This window comes from Paroedura picta, chromosome 13 (genome assembly GCF_049243985.1).
Source record: "Paroedura picta isolate Pp20150507F chromosome 13, Ppicta_v3.0, whole genome shotgun sequence".
Taxonomy (NCBI): domain Eukaryota; kingdom Metazoa; phylum Chordata; class Lepidosauria; order Squamata; family Gekkonidae; genus Paroedura; species Paroedura picta.
The window spans coordinates 28,085,082-28,107,523 of NC_135381.1; the positions used below are offsets into that span (position 1 = coordinate 28,085,082).

General features: G+C 42.5%; 2 protein-coding genes across 9 annotated transcripts in view; both read left to right on the top strand.

Moving 5' to 3' along the window:
* The window catches only part of STAG2 (STAG2 cohesin complex component), a 100,669-nt gene extending 94,417 nt beyond the window's left edge, over positions 1-6,252 (top strand). For both annotated transcript variants that reach the window (XM_077308513.1, XM_077308514.1), the window contains exon 34: positions 3,904-6,252. In XM_077308513.1, coding sequence (XP_077164628.1) covers positions 3,904-3,927 — 24 coding nt within the window. In that variant the 3' untranslated portion in view covers positions 3,928-6,252. The remainder of the gene's footprint in view (positions 1-3,903) is intronic.
* Positions 6,253-11,845: 5,593 nt separating this feature from the next.
* LOC143822531 (maestro heat-like repeat-containing protein family member 6) lies at positions 11,846-19,994 on the top strand. 7 transcript variants are annotated; one of them, XR_013226183.1, is made up of 6 exons: positions 11,846-12,189; positions 12,646-12,688; positions 16,546-16,665; positions 16,834-16,934; positions 18,172-18,223; positions 19,728-19,898. XR_013226183.1 is itself a non-coding variant. In XM_077307790.1 (4 exons), exons 1-3 carry the CDS (start codon positions 16,522-16,524, stop codon positions 18,215-18,217), a joined length of 291 nt encoding a protein of 96 aa, XP_077163905.1. In that variant the 3' UTR covers positions 18,218-18,223; positions 19,868-19,994. The 7 variants fall into 7 exon arrangements, 4 of the variants coding, with proteins under 4 accessions (XP_077163905.1, XP_077163903.1, XP_077163902.1 ...); XR_013226182.1 differs by lacking the exon at positions 12,646-12,688 and having other exon boundaries at positions 11,850-12,189; XR_013226181.1 differs by lacking the exon at positions 11,846-12,189 and having other exon boundaries at positions 12,322-12,688.
* Positions 19,995-22,442: the final 2,448 nt, after the last annotated feature.

Below are 22,442 nucleotides of genomic sequence, written 5' to 3' on the forward strand. Positions count from 1 at the left end.
CTGCACTAGGCTGGTTGCTAGCAGAATGAACTAGGCTAACCAAAGGTCTAAGCTAAACCAAAGCCAAACAAGACAGATTTACAAGACATTTGACCAAGAGAAGTAAAATCATCATTTTTTCCTTGAATGCATTAATTCAAGCACACACAAAGAAACAAATTACATTACTTCTTTTTCTTTCCTTTGACAAAGGTCGGATTTTCTAGCAATTAATGAGGTTATAAGTGACAAAAAGGTATTTTATCAGTTCAGTTAGCAGCCCCCCCCCCAAAAAAAAACCACACACACATTGGGCTCCCCTTCTCAAAAAACAAACAAACAAAAAACATTGGGCTCCCTGTCTTTGGTCTCCTTCAGATATTCCAGGGGCCAAATGGTTGGCTTAAACAAATAAAATGCAGGCACTTTTAGTAGAAAATGGAAAAGTAATTGGAGTTTGCAGGTGACACCACATGAGGGCAGTAGATACTAAATATTCAGCTGCTGTTCCTTGGTTGCTGTAAATACATGTCAAAAATATGTTGTTTTTCTCCCTCCTTTAATTTCAAAAGAAAGCCACTGAACCCTAAAGGGCTTGATTTTAAGTTCTGAATAGAAGCTTTATATTTTTCTAGCATAAGTGACAGAAACAGTGACTAGCAGATTTGAACCGGCAGAGCTTACAACCCTGCCGGATCCGGGCAGCATCCAGTAGCCAATGCAGCTGCCTTAGCACAGGCTGGATATGGGCTCTCCAAGATATCCCTGTGAGGACCCTAGCAGCCGCATTTTGCACGAGCTGTAACTTCCGGATCAAGCCCAAGGGCAGGCCCGCGTAGAGTAAGTTACAGAAATCTATTCTGGAGGTGACAGTCACATGGATCACTGTGGCCAGATGTTCAGGGGACAGGTAGGGCGCTAGTAGCCGGGCCTGGCGAAGATGGAAAAATGCCTGGCCAGCTACCTTCTTGACCTGAGCCTCCAGAGTGAATGAAGCATCAAAGGTTACTCCCAAATTCCTGGCCTGGGACGCGATGATCAGTTGTGTCCCTGCCAAGGTGGGTAAACACGGTTCCTGAGCCGCACCCCTACCACCCAGCCTGAAGCAGTATGGCTGTATATCAGGGTACTGCGTTTACTATGTATATAGATTTTTATATACATATATTTATATATTAATATTATAATAGTGTTCCCAAGAGGCATAGGCAATAAGTCTATCCTGTATCCTTAGTAACCTACTAACTACAGACATCCAGGACTTCAGAATGTCATCAACACTATCTCCATTATTATTATTATTATTATTATTATTATTATTATTATTATTATTATTATTATTATTATTATTATTATTATTATTATTATTATTATTATTATTTCGATTTATTTCCCGCCACCCCCAAATGGCTCATGGCGAGTTACAGTGTCTTAAAACCCCATTAAAACTCCCATTTAAAGACTTAAAACATCACAACATGGCAGCACAATAATAAAATCCCCTTCTTACCCCCCTTCCTAAAAAGGGGGGGGTGGAGGAGAAGGAGGTCAACGGTGTTCAAGAAGAAGTCCAGAGGAGAGCAGTCGATGTACCACAGCAGCCCCAGCCTCAACCATAGCCCTGGCGGAAGAGCTCCGTCTTGCAGGCCCTGTGGAATGTTGAAAGGGCCCGCAGGGCCCACAGCTCTCCCGGGAGCTTGTTCCACCAGGTGGGGGCCAGGACCGAAAAGGCCCTGGCCCTGGTCGAGGCTAGGCGTGCTTCCCTAGGGCCTTTATCAGGAGACTTATGGTTTGACCTCAAGGTCTTTGGCTATTCAAACATCCCAACTGTATTACACTTTAGGGTGTGTAAATAGCTTGTTGCTTTTGGCCTAGCATCTGCAAGTAGGTTATTTGTAACCTATAATACAACAGTAGTGGCTTACTTCAGGGGGCATAATTGATGTGTGTAGCCCTTTTTCAGTGTCTGACTACTGGGGCAGCTTCCCTGTTGCATTTTGAATCCAATCTGCTGTCCAGGGTGTGCTCCTTCATGGGTAATAATCTGTGATCATTGGAATTTGAAATAGAGATTTACGGGTCGATATGGATGTGAATTCCAAAGAAAAGGGAAAGGAGGAATGGAATGTTTAGGGGATCTCCATCTAGTGAAGCTATTTTGATGAACATAAGGTCTCTATGTTCTCTAACATACTGGTCTTCTGCTTTCCCCACACAACAACCATGTGGAGTAGAACATATTGAGGAACAGCCACCCTGCAAATGCCCATGGCAGAGTGGGGATCTGGAGCAGGGCTTCCTGACTGGTAGCCTTAACACTCTACCACTAAACTACATCTAATCGCTGGAAGAGGATACCTCTGCCCTTTTTCCTTTGCCTTTGAAATCCTCACCATTGCTTCAATATTTAGACCTGAAACATAATGTTAATATGATCAAACAGGCTACCTGGTCAGGATATGAGTTTATAAATAGACTGTTGAATCTCAGGGCTATTGGACAGATATTTGAGGGTTTCATATGCATTAATCAATAACAGTGGACCCTTAAACCCAAAGATGATTCTATGATATAACCTATAGACTGGCCATGGTGGGTATGGGTTATGTTGTGAGGCTACATGGCTTAGGTTCTATACAGTGGAGCACATTGTTTCATGTCACTGCTGTGTACATGACTGAGAAACTACAATGTGCTTCATGTTGGCCTTTACAGTGCACATACTAAATTGGATTCGTAGTTTAAGCAATTATCTCAGTTGTGTACAATGCCATTACCAAATGCCCTGAGCATACCTCCTTTTTTGCTGCAGGATGCTCTATGCTGGGTATTCATTTGCTGCAAGAGACAATGCAGGTTGTGCTCTGGGTCATCCGTGGGTTCATAACCCACAAGGGTCCCCTTTCCATTTTCAAGGGGTTGGATGCCTTCTTTTTCCCTTATAGGGTTCCTGGACACTTACAGATTCAAAATGGACATTGCATACTGCATTTTTGAAGCACCCTATGGGCCAAGCAGAGTGTGTTTTCCCACTGTGCGATGCAGGTCAATCGCCTCTCTAGCAAACCAGAATTCTGGCACAGGAGTCTCTACTGTCCTATTGGTCAGGCAATTATGACAGCTTGTTCTACTTGTTGTTAGATTCTAATATTTGGTATTGTGGGGATGTTGGTGCCAAGCCACTAACCCTCTTCTGATCATGTTTTCATTTTTCTAGCCCTTGGTACAGTGAGTTCATAACCACTAAAGTTCACTTTTGATGCTTTCCAGTCAACATAATTTGATCTCCACCCCTCTCAGTAGGGAATCCCCAATTACTAGCACATACCTCTTCCTACATTGGGGAGTAGAAGAGCTAGTCCTCTCATCTGCAGGAGCCCATGAAAAATCTTTTGAGCTTTGGGAGGGTTGTGGGAATAGTCCTTTCTCTGTGATCCCATATCCACAGGCAGTTCCTAGAATCTATTACTGAGATCGTTTAAAGTTCTTTTAACTGGTGGCGCAGGGTGGTAAAGCAGCTGACATGCTGTCTGAAGCTCTGACCATGAAGCTGGGAGTTCGGTCCCAGCAGCCGGCTCAAGGTTGACTCAGCCTTCCATCCTTCCGAGGTTGGTAAAATGAGTACCCAGCATGCTGGGGGTTAAACGGTAATGACTGGGGAAGGAAATGGCAAAACCACCCCATATTGAGTCTGCCATGAAAACGCTAGAGGGCGTCACCCCAAGGGTCAGATATGACTCAGTGCTTGCACAGGGGATACCTTTACCTTTATATTTGGGAAAAGAAAAAATAAAGTTTTGCCAGTTTTCAAGAACTGATGATCAGTTTCAGCAACACACACATAGCATATACGGTAATTATAAGACATTAATGAAATACGTAGCTTGGCTTCTTAAGTTTTATGTACTTTTCCCTCTCTTCTAGGTTCTTGGAGTATCAATGTTTTAATACCAATGCAACAGATAATTCCACCGTGAAGTCGTTTTCTAATATGAAAGAGGAATTTTTAAAACAGAAAAAAATGTGGTAGAAACAGTGATAATCTGTACAAGATTTTTCTCTAAGGAGAATGATGTGCTTACAAGATCAAGTGCATTGAAGGGGCAGTTTTGTTTGCCTGAAACATAAAGGACAAGTAAACAACCTGAGGATAAGCTATAGTTTCTGTTGGAAAACCAGTATTTTATTTATGTAACATTAGTTTATTTCCAAATCCATAGTAGAGATTCCCATTTGGGAAGGAGGAATTCCCTCTATGCTGGTGAGGTCCTTGGTACAGTTTCAAACTCTGTTCTTCATAATTGGTTGGATGCATTGAAATGATTGTTATTCCCCCCCCCTCCCCAGATTATACTGTTCAGTCTTGTACTGAAATGACTGGGGTTTTGAGACCCTAACATTTTTGGAACTAGAAGAGAAACATTTTCAGCGATATGCTCAAAATTCTGGGCAACAGAAACATTTGGTTCAGTTAGGAAAATGAAGAAAATGCAAGCTGATTATTTTAGAAAATATCTCCACACTTTATTATTGCATATTCATGAAATAACTAGGAACCATGAACTGCCAGAAAGCACTGAGATCAATCCTGCTTACCCATTAACAACCCTGAGAGTTTGCTTGTCCTTTAAGTAAAATGTCATGTTGTGAAATTCCTTCCAGTAGTGCCACTGTATTTTGTCTCCAAATAAAGAAGCTTATTGTAGAATGTTTGCAGAAAAATTCTAAACAAAAAAAATATACAGCCTATTAGAGTGTGGGGTAGGGGATCTAAATTTTAAATAAATAAATATATATATATATATATATATAAATTGGTGCTGATTTTATAATTGCGCAGTTTGTTTAGTTTTTTCTTACTTTTAAATTCCAACTTAAAAATTATGAGGTTTCAGAAATATATTGAAAGTTTAACAATGTTTAAAAATAGATGAGCATGAGAATTCATGCTTTAAAAATGATTTTTAAATTTGTATTTTATATTGTTTTATCTATCTGTCTTTGCAAGCAGTCTTCAGGTTAATGATACTTCTAACAGGTTACAGTACATTTCCTCTGTATGTAAATTAATTGGATAATAGAAGATTCATAAATACCCCCATAATATTCTTTGAAAGCTGAGCTTTAAATTTCATTTCATGACTTTCATGATTAAATCATTTTAAAACATGCAGATCCGTACTGGTTTGACATCACTCTGCAAAGCTTAGGCAGCTAGACATTTAAAGGAAATGTTAACTTATATTACATAATATGTATATTTTTTGTCAGTTGTCTCAGTTCTTGAGGTATATTTCAAATCATTCCATGCACCTTAATACGCTTGCAATACAATAATTTCCCCAAATGAGCAACTATGAAGAGACTTCCTGTTAATTCAGAGATATTAATCATTTGGGCTGTGGTAGCCATAAACCATGGGTTCTTTAAAGTATCATGGCACCAATTATTTTGAAAAATCATGGTTTTCAATTAAAACAGAGCCAGATCTGCTGAGTTCCATTCTACATCAGTGCTCCCATGTCTAAAATACTGCCTATCTTAACTTTCCCCCCACACCACTGCATTTAAATAGAACTGCTGAAAGGACTGTATATATGATTTTAAACTTTACGTTGATTTTTTTCCTACTCTTGAAGGAGTGTTTCTTTGTGACAGCAGTTCCTACAGCTTTATGTTTTCAAATAACTAAAAAAAAATGTTTTATATATTTACCTTAACCTGTTGTCCTCCACATTCTATTGTCCTAATTGTACTGTTTTCTGATTTGTATTTATGTCTTGAGACAAGTAACTTTTTGAATAAAAATAAACATACAGTATGTTGCAAGTTTGATCTTTTTGAATCAAGGGTAGAGAAAGACAATAAGAGTGTGAATGGTGCAAATGTTATGTTTATTAAAAAATTAAAGCTTTTTCCATGTCTTTTAAGTGTTTGTCTCAGAATTGGGATAATGTATGGAAAACTGCACTGTTTTATATTTGTAATAAATTGTACAAGTTTTTAAAATGTGAATAAAGCACTAATTGGGTTAATAATTTAAAGTAGACATGTTATGCAATTATGATTGGTGTAAATATTTCTTCAACAAAAGAGTTGCAATTTTTTCCTCCCAAAACATTGTATTAACAAGCTTATCAACAAAGTACCTGCAGATAGAACTTGAAGTATATGTGTGTAAATCTACAGCTAGATAGTATCTATCTAATCTCTGTGTACACATGTACACTCACAACTTGTTGGTATACAATAAACTTGTTGCAGTTGTAGCAAGCCCATGTTCCGTAATAGCTCCTAAGCCCTTGTGCTCTTGATCATGTCTTGGTTTTTTAACCTGCTTAATTACAGGTGTGCGCTTTGGACCCAATCAAGTAAAAATAATCCTGCAATTCTGTGCGTAATTGCTTGTTAGAAAATTGTATTTAGTCAGGCTACTGTCTAAACAAATAAGATTGGGCAGTTTGTCCTATTTAGATCAACCGTATTTAATCACTATTGACTTCCATACTTGCAGATTTCTGTATTGCCTGACTTCTGCTGGGTAGTGCCTTATGATTGAGCTGTCTGTCTAAAAAATATGCAAGAATTTTCACATTCAGACAATTGCTTCCAGTCTTTTTTTTCTGTACTTGTCTTTGCTATCCAAAAAGTTAAACTAATAAGTGTTCCAGTTGTTCCTATTCAGCTTAGTTTCACATTGTACATGATCTTTTGCTTCACTACAAAACAAAGGAAGCAAAACTGAACCATGAAATGGTTGCCTTTCTTTTTTCTTCTGCTGTCATGTTTTTAGTTCCCCCCTTGAATCCAGGAGGCCATCTCTGTTGGGTAGTTCTTGCTGTTATTGCTAGGGAGGCAGGGGGTGTTAACTGGCATGTCCCCAGATATGTACAATTACATTAGGAATACTGTGAGATACATGGTTGCCTTTTGTTCGGTGGGGGGGGGGGGGGGGGGAGGGCAGGCATGTTCTAATGTAGCTTCTTTTCCCAGGCTAGATATGGGATGCATGGGACCTACTTGTCTCACTAAAGCAGCTAGAAAGATAATTCCTCTCTTTTGGGGATTCCTCTTAAAATGATAGAGAAAAGGGGGAGTTCTTAACTGATGAGGAGAGAGAAGTGCCAGAGCAGTCTCTGAGATATTGTTTCACTCTCCCACAAATGCAAAAGCTATTTCTCACCTACTTCAGATTCAAGCAATCAAATCTGTCCCTCCTGCAGAACAGGGACACAGTGAAGTAATCTTTACAGTCCCCAAGTCAAAAGGGGACGGACATTTGATCTTGGATCTAAAGTTTATGAATCTAAAGTTTGTGTTATGTTTAGTATCGGGGCTTATGCACAGGAATTCCTCAGCTCTTTGTATCTCAAAAAGGCATACTGCATATGCCAATAGTTTGTCTCACTGCAGGTACTTATCATTTGGGTTGCATACAGCACCAAAAGTATTCACTAAGCTGATCATCCTGGTGGTATCATTGTGAGAGCAGGGTATCCATTGACATCTTTATTTGGATGATGTCCTGACCAGGAGGGCATCGTCAGGAGTCCCTTTCGCATACATCACAAAAAATTACAACTCTCCAAAACTTTGGATTCCTGTTCAATTTCCAAAAGAGCTCCTGCATCCTAAACTGTCTGGAACACCTAGGGCTTCCAATAGACACACAAAACAATTTCATTGTGATGGACAAGAGGGTCCACAAGATACAAATCTGGCAGTAATCAAAAGCAAATGTTCCTCACTCCTGTCCCTAGCTAGATAGATGGGGTACATCTTTGTTCTGTGAAGTCCCACATGGTTCAACGGTGACACCTGACAGGGAGAGGAGCCAGCAAACTTTCAATAGGTAGTTTTATTCTCTCCTAAGTAGAGGGTGAATTTTCTGCCCAAATGTCACATGATCTGGTAGGGCCCAGCACTCTTCCCTCAGTTCTTACTTCACTGCCAAGTCTGACAATGACAACTAATCAGTACACAAGGGGTGGAGGAGGGATGGTTGTGAGCCTGCACATAAGTCCACCCGGACAGCAGTTACAGGTAAGTGCAACCCTGTTTTCAACTGAACTATGGAGAATACCAAGATCACTCTCTAGAGGTGGGTGTGGCTGATTAGTGGGAAATTGTCCGCCATACAGCCTTCCCAACAGGCACAACATCTGGAGATAATGACTGGCCTAGTGATGAATAAACATGGATGGCATAGACCCATGTTGCCATGCTGCAAATATCCAACAACAGTCCAGAGATAAAAGGCAGCTAAAGATGCTTAAGCCCTAGTTGAATGGGCAGTGATTGCCAACGGGCAAGCTACCTTGGCCAAGGAATATGCCAGTGTTATGGTTGACACTATCCAGCTAGATGTGGTTTGTGCAGAAGCAGTCTTGCCCTTATGAGACCTCCCAAAACAAACAGATTCCTGTTTTGTCTAATGTGTTGTCCCCTCCAATTAAAACAAAACTGCTCTACAAACAATCTAAGGAGTGAAGCCTGATTTCTGTATTAGAGGATGGGTGTGGGCAAAAGGTTGATAAACACACTGTGAACTAAGTGGAACTTTGAGACTAGGCAAAAAAGCCATACGGTCTAAGGACTTACAGAATCATAGAGTTGGAAGGGGCCATACAAGCCATCTAGTCCAATCCCTTGCTTAATGCAGGGTCAGCCGAAAGCATCCAAGATAACTGTCCAGCTGCTGCTGCACCAGAGTGCGGGGAAGCTCACTACCTCCTCCTATAGTCGATTCCACTGTGGAACTACTGGTGTGAATTTTTTTCTTGATATCTAGCCAATATCATTGTAAACATAGTTTAAACCCATTACTGTTGGTCCTATCCTCTGCTACCAACAGGAAGCTTTTCCCTCCTCTAAATGACAGTCTTTCAAATATTTAAAAATGGCAACCAACCCTTCTCAACCACTTCTTCAGGATGAACATTCCTAAGTCCCTCAGCCTTTTATCAATAGGCTTGGTCCCCCAAGCCCAGAGTCATTCTCATTAATTTCCTCTGAACCCTTTCAACTTTGTCCACGTCCTCATTGAAATGAGGCCTCCAGAACTGTACACAGTACTCTAGGTGGGATCTAACCAATGTGGTATATGGTGGAACTATGACATCTTGTGACTTTTACGTGATGCCCCTTCTTAATACAGCCCAAGACTGCATTTGGCTGCTTTACTGTCACATCACATTGTCTGCTAATATTTATCTTACAGTCCACAAGTACCCAGTATCACCTTCACACACACTCCTACCCAAATTATATCCCATCCCAGCCAAGGTCTGGCAAGGCCACGGCTGGAGCTAATCAGGGAGCCAGGAGTGCTGGCGGGGACTGGGCCACCCTCCCCCCCCCCGGAAATGCCGTTGAGGCCTGATGAGGCTGTGGCCGTAGCTTCTCAGGGCAGGGTCTGGTGGGAACAAGCACTGGGAGCACCATCTTCCCCCTGTCCTCATTTCCCCCCACCCACAGCTCCATGATCTCCGCCCTCCAAGCTCCTGTTGCCAGGCTGGCACTTCTTTGGAGGAGGATGCGGCCAGGGATGGGAACTTGGCTCTCCTTTCCTGAAGCACCCAACCCTACAGACTGCTTATAAGGTGGTTCACGTGGTTATTGATGGCATCAATTATCTGCCCACCCACCCACCCACCTACCAGCTGGTTTAAAAAATAATGCTGAAAAGAAACATGGTCGCCAAAGGATCCCCTGGCTCAACATGATCAAAGCCAACACATGGATAACCATGAACCAACTAAAAGAAGCAGTCATTGACAGGGGTGCATGGCGAAGACTTTCCTATAGAATCGCCGAGGGTCGGACACGACTGAACGGATAACGTCATCAATACCTATTCTGACATCCACACTTCTTCCCATTTTTGTTTACCTCTGTGCATTTGGGTACATGTTTGCATAAGTGATTGCTCAGCAGTTTTTGTTTTGTTTTAATCTGCAACAGAATCCTTAGTTTAGTGGACATAAATTGATCCTGTGGGACACTAACCACAGATTCCCTGAATTGGGACTTTAAGTAAGAGGTATGTTGAAGATCTGCAATTGCAAATGTTTTGCCTGTTTTCTGAGATTGCTCTTAAAAGTGCAGGAGCAGAAGCAGGTGGGAAAGCAGCAACTGTATATGTAGGAGGCACCAAGAAATCAATATAATATAATGCATGTCATTTATATATATAGTATGCATGGCATAGATAGTTTTTGGTTTCCAGATGAGCAAATTCATAGAATAGGGTACATTATCCAAAATGACATTCAGTCTTGGGAGTCTTCTTCCCTGATTCATTTTTCTTCAAGTGAAAGTCTGTTTCTCATTTCATGTCATGTTTCTGTGAACTGTTTTGGTTCTCCATTTTTCATTCTTGATTTGGTAGATTCATTTGTTTTAGGCCAGTTTTTCTACATGATATATATGTATAATGCAGGCTTTCTCTACCAGGATTTTGTGAAACCTTGGGGTTTCTTCACAGCCCTGAAAGGGTTTCCTGAATGGGTAGAAGTTAATTAGTTTTAAATATTTAAAAAAAATTTGTCAAGCATTTATTGTGAAATGACCATATGTGGTCATTTTGACCTATCCCCCCTCTCCCAAAATTTCCAAGGATGAGCCTGGAGACCGTGGGAAAGGAAGGGGCCCCAGGTGGGCATGGACACTGCTCTGCTTCCCAACCATATTCTGCATGATTGTGCCACTTCTGGGGTTTCTTGAAGCTTGAAGAAAGTTTCAGGGGTTTCTCAAGTGCAAACAAGTTGACAAAGACTGGTATAATACCTGTGATTTACATATATAGTGTGCATGGAATAGATCCTTTTTGGTTTCCTGATGTGCAAATAATGTTGAAAACTGCCTACAGTTAACAGGAAAAGTTTGGTAAGAGGAAACAGGAAATGGTGTGGAAAAGACTCATGGTGTTGATCAGCACAATGAAGCAGCAAAATTAAATGGAGACTTGGAATTAAACAGGTATTGAGAAGAAGGTCAACACTGTGTGTGAGTGTGCATATGTACATGGAAATATATTTTAGATTTAGAATTTCATAATGCCTGGGAGGCAAGACTTCATGGGGGCAGTACTGGGCACATGGAACTCTGAATCTGAATGGGAAATAAAAAGCCTTGTTGGGGCAGAGAAGGCAGAGTCCAATCAAAGTGAAGCCCCTTCCATCCCCAAATTAGATGCAGTGATGGGACTGGTGAATTGAACTCTCATAGTATTTTTTTAAGCTTTAAACAGCAGCCTCTGGACATTGACTCCAGAAGCTGGTCCCATTGAATTCAGCATGTGTGAGTGTACTGCTTCCCAATCAAGTTGTCTCCCATCCTCCTGGGGAGGTGTGGAATAAAGTAAGAACAGGTTTCTTATTAATATGTGGCTGAAGTTGCACCAGTAAGCTCCCTGAGGGTGAGAAGGAGGCTTGGTTATATACTCAAGAGCAGCGCAGCAGCGTTGCCTGTGTGTGCATGTAAGCAGCTGTGGAGTGTAATGGCAGATGCTTGCCTGCACTAAGCTGATGTATTTGTTTCAGAGCTGACCTCATCATTCTATCAGAATGGATTCCCACCCATACATTTAGACAGAGCTTTGCAGAAGTGTTCCCAGCAGACAGGAAACAAACAGAGAAGAAAGAAGGAACATCAGCTTGTGTGTGAGTCTTTTTTCCTCTCTCTCTTTTGGGATTAAGGGAAGACACTGCAACAGAAGAAAGAAACATTTCCTTTCCGGAATAAGGGGATTTTGTGTTTGCTTGGGCATGTGTCTCTGTCTCCCACGTTCTCCTAACCTACAAAAATGTCCATGTCTGGAAAGAAGGGGTTTTATATGAAACAGATCTCGAGACTTCTCTGGAGGTGGTTCAGTCATGCTTCACAGAGTTTCACAGGCACCAGAGATTGTCTACAGCAGGAAGGATATGAGCATAGAGGCATGCTGGTTCAGAACAGGCTGAAGAGGTGCTCACAGGACAGAAATGGGCTGAAGAAAAACAACTGCCCCATCCATCACAACATTTTAGCACCGGTCCTGGCCCTACCCCGGTACACTCCCGACGAACAAAGCTTCATTGAACATCTGCAGGCAACTGAGCATACCCCAGAAACTGGCACAGAGGAGAAACGTGAGAAAGACCAACCACATAAACTTACACAGGACCCACAGATGATCACAGAAGATTATAACACTGAGTCTGTCAAGAGGTGAGTATTCCAGATAGTTGGATCAATCTCTCTCTCTCTCTCTCTCTCTCTCTCTCTCTCTCTCTCTCTCTCTCTCTCTCTCTCTCTCTCTCTCTCTTTCTTTCTTTCTCTCTCTCTACACACACATACACACACACTGCTATGTCATCACTGACTAAAACAGCTTTTTATACAAACCCAAACCTCTAGTTCATGCTCTCCTCTTGCAGCTATAGAAAGAGAAAATCCAGATCTTAGGCAGCCTGAGAAAGATCAGACTTGTAAGCCCAAGTAAATGAATTGCTTTTCGATTCGATTCAATGTGACAGTTGCCATGGGATTCTGGTAGATTTTATGGCTAGCATTTCCTCTCTAGGAGACACATCCCCCAAGGAAAAGCTCTTTCACACTTCACCTGATTTTTTATATTCTCTTAGCATTTTCAAGCATGCTGCAACGCATTTTAATTTTTCCTAGGATTGATGCATCCTGAAATTGTCCCTTTCTTGCAACTTTATAGGTAAGTGCAATTTTGATAAATTGGGAACCGTTGACATACACCCCCCCCGACCCCCCCCCCACACACACTGTGTGTCTCTCTGCTGCCACCTCCCCTGCTTCTGTTGATTGCCTCTGTGATAAACATAATTAATCTTGAAAGCAGCAAGGAACTTCTGAAAGGTTTATTTTCAAACAGCATTTATGCCACCAACAGTTCTGTTTGCAGTGAGAAATTGCTTTCCTGCCTGCCTGCTTACTTGTGATGAAGTCCCTTCACATTCAACATGCTGTAAGCTTGCCCATGAGCAGCCTGATCTCAAGCCTAGTTTTCCATGAAATCAATAGAACTTACTCCCGAAATCAGCAAACAGTCCCAATGTGGCTCTACTTGGAAGTCAGGCTCACTGAAACTGCTGCGATCAGGATTGAGGCAAGGAGGGCTTTCTTTCAAATTGAATCAGTTAAACACAGGAGTCCACAAGAAGCTCCTCATACAAAAAGCGCAGATAAGCAGTTTTCTTTTTTTTTAAAGAAAGTTGGATAATCCTTCTTGGCCTTTCCTGCACATGTTAAAATTATTTGTTTACTTATTTATTTAATTTTTGTACCACCCATCTCAATAGACCGGCAGATGCATTTGTTGTTTATAAAGAAATAGATACTTGTCCTGCAAATGGCCATGCAAAATATGGTTTACAGTCCAGGGGTAGTCAACCTGTGGTCCTCCAGATGTCCATGGATTACAATTCTCATGAGCCCCTGCCAGCAAACGCTGGCAGGGGCTCATGGGAATTGTAGTCCATGAACATCTGGAGGACCACAGGTTGACTACCCCTGGTTTACACTTCAGCTTGTTCTGGAACTGAAAATCATATTGGAGAACCTGCATGTTTATCACACCTCATTACTCATTGGGGTAATATATAGCTGTTTTGATTCCTTAAAATCTATATTTGCATAACCCCCTCAGAAAACATCAGCTTGGATAGGATACTGATTTGATGTTCAACAGTACAGGTGTCAGTCTGGTCTCCAAACTGCCTTGATCTTATGCATAATAAAATCAGAGTCCAGTAGCACCTCCAGTAGCAAAAATTAATTCTGTAATTCTTTTGCCATACATTCCCACTGTAAGGGAGTTCTTAGTCTGAGGAAGAGTGCTTGCACTCGAAAGCTCACGCCCTGAATAAATATTTGTTGGTCTTAAAGGTGCCACTGGACTCTGATTTTATTGTGCTACTTCAGACCAACATGGCGACCCATTTGAATCTAATCTTATGCATGTTTACTTTGAAGCAAGTCCCAGTGAGTTCTGTGGGCTTATTTCCTATTAAGTATGCCAGACATTACAGATAGAAACCTGAAGGCTAAACAATAAGAGCTTAGAAATCTGTGATCTTGTCATCAGACCTCTGCAAAAAACATCAGAGCAAAGGATGATACAGGCTGGGGCCACAGTAACAGGGTTTTACTCTCGCCAAGCCATTATTTTCCTAATTGGTGACTCCAGTACTCTGGCTGCATTAAACCCAGGGAAGGAAAAAAAAAGCTAAGGACAATGGCAGTGATAAAAGCTACTTCAGGGCTGGGGGGGGGGGGCATCTGATCAGAGAAAGAGGACTGGAGGAAATTGTCCTACTGGTTTCTTTGACAGGGATTGCTGCAAGCCTCTTAAAAGTTGGTAGGATTTGTTTTAGCCAGTTTAAACTGGTCCCACCATTTACAGAGACAACCACATCCAACATAAAGACAAAGAGGCCAAAATAATACAAACAGCAACCACCATCATATGGGATGCGGCCACTATGGCACTCACTCTGGCACTAACTGCTGGAGACACCATCTTGAGAGAGATCCTGGAGCATTTCAAAATCTTAAAAAAACTAGAACAAAATATGCATGCAATGCAAGACACTTTCAGCAATTGGCTTTTCCAGGTTGGCAACGGAGATCATACCGCCATCGAAGGACTACAGGAGGATATGATGGAGATACCTCCTGAAATACTGTCCACCCCAGGCTTAGTCACAGAATCTTTGGAAATTCCACTAGCAATGCAGATTGTCACACTTTGGGAACAAGAGTCCGCCCGTCCGTCCGTCCATTCGTTCATTCGTTCAACCAGCACAGAAGCCAAAAAACACAGTACCAAAACACCCCAGACAACCACAAATCCATGGAGCGACATGCAGAAGGGAGTCCATGTCTCTTGCCCTGGGAAGATTACCATCCTGCTAACGCTTCTGCAAACAATACACATAACAATTGCATTATAACGCTACATAACATACAGTCCAAACCCACATCTAGCGCCTGTTGCATTCCTGGATGCAATGGGCTTTACTGCTAGTTGCTCAATAAATGAGATTAACTGCGAAAGCAATTATGATCAAGCAGCTGGGTGAACGATTACTGATTCCAGCAAAATTAGTGTAGCAGCACAGGATCATTGGAAATAAATCAGGTCTGCCAGGACTAGAAGGATTGCTACAGTAGGTTCCCATTTTACAATAATAATTCTGCATTTGATAACCTTTGGACTTAAACAACTAATCAAGACATAATTGGCTTTTTGCCTGACAAGCAGAAAAGGAGTATCAGTACTACAGAACAATGTGCAGGCTTTAATTTATTATCTTGTTATGTGAAGGCAGATCTACTGGGATTTTTGTGAACATAATGAGAATATTATTCATAAGGTCAAAGTTGCCAAATGGTTTCAAATGCTTCATAAAAACTGACTGGAAGGGAAAGTTTATAGAGTTGCCTCGGGCTTTCTCAACATTTATCAGTCAGAGGCACTTTTCCAGGTCAAAGAAAATAACTCAAATCTGCTACACAAGTTGGTTTCCTTCTCCAACCTGACTGCTTGCCCTTTACCTGACAAATGGAATGTTTGCAGACCTTCTTCTGTCAAAATTTACCACCATGCAAGAGCAATGTGAAGAATTAACCTGCACAAAGCTACTGTTCTTATATTCATCCTAAGAGAACTGCAAGCAGTCAATGAATTACAGGTGTCTGCAAATCAATAATACAAGGATTGCCAGATCACCTGATAGAGATGAGTCCCCTGCTGCCAAGTCCTGCCCCCCAGCTCTCAGTCAGTGGGTTGAAGGGGGGCTTACCAGGAGAAAGAGGAAGACCCAGGATACATTGCCAATGTATCACACCAGTAATATCTAGGTGACCCTCTAGTATTTGAACAAAACCTTTATGATAGATGCTGCTTTTATCTTAGAACTTTTGCCCAGGTGCTCAGAATATCAACTGAATATTGCTTGCATCATGACATCACTTCCTGTGTGATGCTGGCAACATGGCCTGGGCCTCCATCCTTTTCCTGGTAAGCCCACCCACCCCCTGCTGATTGCCAGGCAATTGAAGCTTAGACCACTATGTTCCAGCAATACAATGCATGCTGTAAGTCAAATGTACAGGCTGTAGTGGTTAGAGCGTTGGACTAGGAACTGGGAGAACTAGGTTTGAACTCCCACTTAATTATGGAGGCTTGCTGGATGACCTTGGGTCAGTCACATACTCTGGGGACAAAGATGGGATCTAAATGAAATAAATACATAAATAATGCAATTGAATCATTTTTTTTATACATCAGCAATGAGCATGAACAAACAAGGCTAGGCAGACATGCAAATCACACCTAGTTGGGGGGATAGAAATTGAATCCAATAGCACCTTTCTCAGTTTCTGTTGTGCTACTTCAAAGCAACTCAGCTACCCACTGGGATGCAGTACAATATTAGTGTTCTCATCATTGTATGTTCAGTGTCCTGCACTGTGTGTGTGTGTGTCACAGTTTTATCATTTTATCTGTGAGAAAGAAAAAATGTAATGGTAAATAACCTTGTTGTTCAGAATTGCGAGTGGACCTTAGCATGTTGCAACGACTTCTTGGGATGGAAACTTCTGGAGGAGATCGAGGTCCTGTCCCATTATGACAGCCAGGAAGCCCTGAGCCAGATCTGCAAGCACCTGGTAAGTGAAGAGGGGATGGACGTCTTTAATCTGCTTTAGGAGAGAGCAGGGAGTCTGGCTCTTTCATGCCTTTCCTTTCTTTTGGCCCATGTGATCTTGGAAGGTTCCTTTCTGGCATGATGAGCTGACTGTGATATTCAGATGAGCCTTTCTTTCCCTTCCCACTAGGTTCAGCTGTACCTAGACCGAGTGCCAACTTTTCTGACGCACACCCTGGACTACATGGAACCCCATGGCCCCGTTGCTGAGGGCAGCCACTGTGCTCACAGGTAAAAGGCAGGAAGGAGAGGGCAGACCTGTATCTGTGCAAAGAAAGGACATGCATAGATTTTGGCAGAGGCAGAGACATGTGCTGTTGTGAGCGGGCTGGAGCACCTAGAGGATGGAGTCTCTCTCTCTCTCTCTCTCTCTCTCTCTCTCTCTCTCTCTCTCTCTCTCTCTCTCTCTCTCTCTCTCTCTCTCTGGGTAACTGATGTGGGTAATCAGATCTGCTACCCTGTGTCTTATATAACCTGCTATGTAAGGTAGCTTATATATTTGGAATCCTTATATATTTGTAATGCATTGGGAAAGCTAGTATCTTTGAAGGGGGTTGTTGGAAGGTCTAGATTGCATGCCTTCAACTCTGGGCTCAGAGAAGAATCTAGTGTTGATCTTGAACTCAGAACTGGGAACAGGGAAGCAGGTCAGTGTTGCTAGGAGTCCTGACTTCCACTTACATTGGGGTTCAGATGCTCTACCCTTTTGGTGCTATAGCTGGCCAGGCCCAAGTGATCAATGCCACTATAAACTCAAGGCTAGATTACGGCATTGCATTTGATGTAGAGCTGCCCTTAAAGGTGATTTGGAAATGACAGTCCAGAATGTGGTCGAGAGTTTGTAGAAAGGGACTGATTGGATCAATCATATTGAGGCAATACTGGATCAACTGTATTGATTCTTAGTTTTGTTTCCAGGCTCAATTTTCAGTGCTGCTTTTGAACATATTTATTTATTTACTTTTTTTTTGCTGAGGCTCAAAGCACAGGACAACTAAGAACAATGCAGTAAGAAAAGCACATACAGTCCAACACATTAGAGAAGTGTACACTATTAACACAGCAAAATAATAAAGCAATATTACAAAACTAGAGAATAAAGAAGTCAAAACATTTTATAACTTACATCAGGGGGCTGCTGGGCTCTTTGACTGATTCTGCCAAGGTAATACTCCTATGTAGGCTGTCTTGTATTCCCCCCTCCATTTCCCATGACAGGCAAAGCAATTTTAATATCCAATTGTGGGTTTTTAATGTTTTAAATCTAATATAAATTAATTTAAACTTGATTTGCATTTCTGGAATTTTATATGCATTTTAGCTCATTGTAATTTGTCCTGAGTTTCCAAAGATAGGGCAGAATATACATTTCCAAATAAATAAATAAAATACTAATAAATTGCTCTAAGGCTGCCACAGGAAGTAGCTGAATGAGAGGTAACTGGTTTTAAATTGTGTGTGTTTCTAGGGTTCCTCATCTTTTACCTGGGAACTACCGTTGTGAACCTCCTTAATGAGAGGTAAGCAAAGATGATGGGGTCTTGCAGCCTTGTGTAACACAGCGTGCTTCAGGGTAACTTCTGAATGGGAAGGAATTGTGGGATTTCTATCTGCACATCTTATGAGTCTCCAGGGTAGTCACAGGCACAAAATGGCTACTGCGGGAGGTGGAGCCAGCCACAAAATGGCTGTCCTGGTTTACCTTCAGTCACAAAGGGTGACCTTGTGATCTGGTGGCATTTTTAAATGTTTGCACAGCTAATCAAATTTCCTTGTGCTGTGGTGGCCACTGCTGCCAAAGCAATGTTTTAAAAAAATATTTGTACAGCTAATTGAATATCTGTTGAATGATCAGAATTCTGGCTGGGCAAAAGACACAATTGGTGGGTGCCAGAAAAGAAGAATTGGTTTTTGTACCCCAGTTTTCACTGCCCGAAGGAGTCTCAAAGTAGCATACAATCCCGCTCACTTCCTCTCTCCACAACAGACACCCTGTGAGGCAGGTGAGGCTGAAAGAGCTCTGACAGAACTGCTTGGTCCAAACAGCATTATCAGGGCTGTGATGAGCCCAAGGTCACCCAACTAGCTGAATGTGGAGGACTAGGGAATCAAACCTGTCTCTCCAGATTAGAAGACACCACTCCTAATCACCATACCACGCTGACTCTCCAAGATGTCAGGAAGAGCCATGGCAACCATAGGGGATGCCTATTGGGGAACCTCACCTTGATCATTTCTGACGATTTCTCTGGAACCTCTGGACAAAATCACAAGAAAACTGATGGCCAGGCAAAACATTCTAGACATCCTTGCCCCATGTACTTAGCATGATATGCTGGGCCAGTTCTCTAAGGAGGGAAGGAGCGAGAGGAAGAAAGGCCCAATGGATTGATTTTCAGTTGCTGTTGGCTGTGAGGCAGGAGACACACTTCGATTAAAAAAATGGCAGTGGGGAAACGACTCACCCCCCCGCCCCTAACTGAATCTAATTTCCCCCCATTTAACAGTTTAAAAACAACCCAACAGAGCCATTCGGCAACCCTATGAAGTCACATGGGTGATGAGCTGGCCCGGCACCTTCAGATGTGGGCATCACCCAACTCTGGCCTCTTCTGGTGCCCATGGAGGAAAGCCCACAGGTAGGGTTGCTAGCCCTGCGTTGGGAAACACATCGACTCATTGCACACATGTTAGATAATGCACTTTCAATGCACTTTAGAAGTGGACTTTCCCCAGCAGCGAAAGCAGATTGAATGTGCATTATCCAACGTGTACAGAATGAGCACCAGAGATTTTGTGGGGAGGAGAAGAGGAGGACCCCTCAGCAAGGTATAAAACCATCTAGTGTACCCTCCAAAGCAGAACTGATTGTGGTCATCTGGAGATAACTGTTAATTGCTGTAAATATCCAGGTGCCACCTGGATGCTGGCATCCCTACCAAAAGGGCTGCTGGACAGGTGTACCCTGGCAATCGCTATATCCCATTCCCTATTAACAAAATTCCTTCTAATGTACAAATACAGCTGCTTTGTTGTCACTGAAGACACCATTAAAGACAAGAAGTAATGAAGGAATTATCCTGGCAACTCACCACCTGGGCTGGTTTTGATTCCAGGGCTTCTTGATTTGGAGTGTGATCCAGAGCTGTCTGTCTCCAATGCAGCAGCCATCTCCCTTCAGCAAGTGAAGCAGGTGAGCCGGAGAGCAGCCCCCCATGGCCTCTTGCATGTGCTGGAAAGGATGTGTTTTGCTGCAACTTCGGATTGGAGAAAGAGAAGCCACGCTTCAAGGACTGCCCTTTCAGGAGAAAGAGAAGCCTGGAAGTTTTTGAAGAGTTGCATTATTAAATGATTAAATTATATTAATATTATCTTATATAGTATTAAAACATTAAATTATATTAAAATGCTTTTGTATGATTACAATGTACTACATTTTCCGGACTCCATCATCCCCTTCTCGTGCGAACAGCTGACCTTTAGCAAGTCCTATGCGGGCATCTTGTCCTCATCTTTGTTTACAAAGATTCAGGTGGAGAAGGTGGCAAAAAGCAAGCAGAACAGCCGACCCACTAACTGCCCCAGTATCCCTAAGATTCTATTAAGCTGCTCCTGCTAGTCCTTGTGCAGGATTTTCCTGGGCACCACCCATCAAACTCTGGATCCACAGGTTTCCACTTCTGCAATTGTGGCCCTATTGCATTGTTTCATGATTCTTTTCCTGGGCTGGTTCTGCACTTACAGCTTTTTCCATTGTTGACCCTGCAGTCTTCAAGCAGCAGTGGAAAGGAGACTTGTCCATGATGTTCCAGGAGGAGAAGAGCAGTATAGTTGCCATGTTACCTCCTGGGAATGAATATCCTAAGTTCCTGCCAAGGCAGAATTTGTCCACCAATAACCTCCATTAGGGACTGCACTTTCTCACTATCACCTCTGCATACCCATGTGGATAATCACATCAGGAATTTCCACACTAGAGATGGACGGATCCATGAATATCCAGTATACGGTACAGAAATTCTCTTTGCACTCTGGCTAACTGAAACATCCATTACAACTAGAGCATTGAAGAACTACAACACTAAATTAGCCTTCTGTGGGGAGAAGAACCAATATGACACAGCTGTCCAGGTGTCAAGGAATGATCTAGGCCAGTGGTTCTCAACCCCTGGTCTGGGGACCGATATTGGTCCGTGGTTCAGTCGGTACCGGGCCACGGCTGCTCCTCGTCCTCCTCCCTGGCTGCTGCCTTGGGGGCTGCCCTGCCACTCTGCCACCGGCTCACCTTTGGTGCTTTCCAGCAGCCGCCATAGCTAGGGCTCCCCCTTGGCGTGGCACTGCACAGCTGTGGGTGGCAGGAAGACAGGAGCGCCAGTGGGAAAGCAAGTGGAGCAGGGGCTCAGGTGGTGGCGGTGATCCCACAGCAAAAGATTACCTGCAATGAAAAGAAAATGGCTTGTAACAATAATTTCCAAAAGATTATTGTTTTAAAACAATCCCATTTTAGATAAAGCCCATACACTGCCCTGAGTTTTTGGATACAGGGTGGAATAGAAATCCCCAAATAAATAAATACACACCAAACCCACGTTATTTTCATCTGGAGACTTGAACAATTTGAACGCTAGTCAAGCAACATTTCAGTTTGTCCACATTCCAAACTTTTCAGGTGTTTAAAAGTTGCAATGGTGGATTGAAAGAAGAAATGGGGTATAAAAAGTTAGTAAAGGAACTTCGTGATTACCAGCTGACCTACAATGGAAGCCCTCTGCTGAAACACAACTGTTCATCCAGAGAAGTTTTTCTCAACTAGCTTTTTGTGAAACCCTGGGGTTTCTTGGCAGCCCTGGAAGGGTTCCCCAAATGGCTAAATTAGATTAACATGCCCCATGGGTAACCAGAGTGAACTTCCTTCATTGCACGCCATGAAAGAAGGTAGGGGGGAGGAGGAGAGAACAAGGTCAGCTTATCCAGTAGGACTGGTAGACACAGTACTGAGAGCCTGTGATATTTTTAGGGGCCCACAAAAACATTTTAATTTATTTTAAAAGCTTCAGGGGGGAAATGAACTTTTAAGGGCAAAGAAAATGTTTTAACTTTTTTTCTCCCACCGAAAAAAAAGAAAGAATTTTTTTTTTGGGGGGGGGTCCTTGGAAAACCTATTAAATTTCACCCCAAACAGAAAAAAATAGATTGTTGACATAAAGTTCTATCAAAAATATTTTAATATTAATATTATTGGAAGGGACCCACAAAGGCCAAAATGCCTAGGGCTCACAAAATTCGTACTCTGGCCCTGGGCAAAGAAATCGAATTGGAACATCCGTTTGAAGTTGCCGGAGTCCAGCTCCCTCCCCCTCCCCCAGAGCTACAGTTTGCAGTTCCAGAACTTTGGGGGCTGCTTTGTTCTCATCTCACTACATTGCTTCAACTGACTTAGTCAGGTTGGCTGATGAATCCTGATCGTGGCAACTCCTCTGGATTTAGAGGTTTTTCTGGAAGGAGCGAGTCGAGTACAATTGGATCAGGTTTGTGGCCAGGGGAAGATTTTGCCCGGGGGGAGGGGGATTGTGGCTCACTTGCGGTCTCTGTGTGTTGCCCTGGATCTCCAAAAAGAGGCTCCAAGTTCTGGCTGAAGTCACAAACATTGTATTTCACTCCATGACATCCCATTCCCCACACAATTGTGCTGAACATGGACTTTACATTGGGAATGGGCTGGGTGTAGGGTTGCCACAT

Coding starts and splice junctions, on each gene's coding strand:
- LOC143822531 (XM_077307790.1), top strand. CDS start 16,522: ATGGTAAATAACCTTGTTGTTCAGAATTGCGAGTGGACCTTAGCATGT. Junction 16,666..16,833: donor GCCAGATCTGCAAGCACCTG/GTAAGTGAAGAG, acceptor CCTTCCCACTAG/GTTCAGCTGTACCTAGACCG. Junction 16,935..18,171: donor GGCAGCCACTGTGCTCACAG/GTAAAAGGCAGG, acceptor GTGTGTTTCTAG/GGTTCCTCATCTTTTACCTG.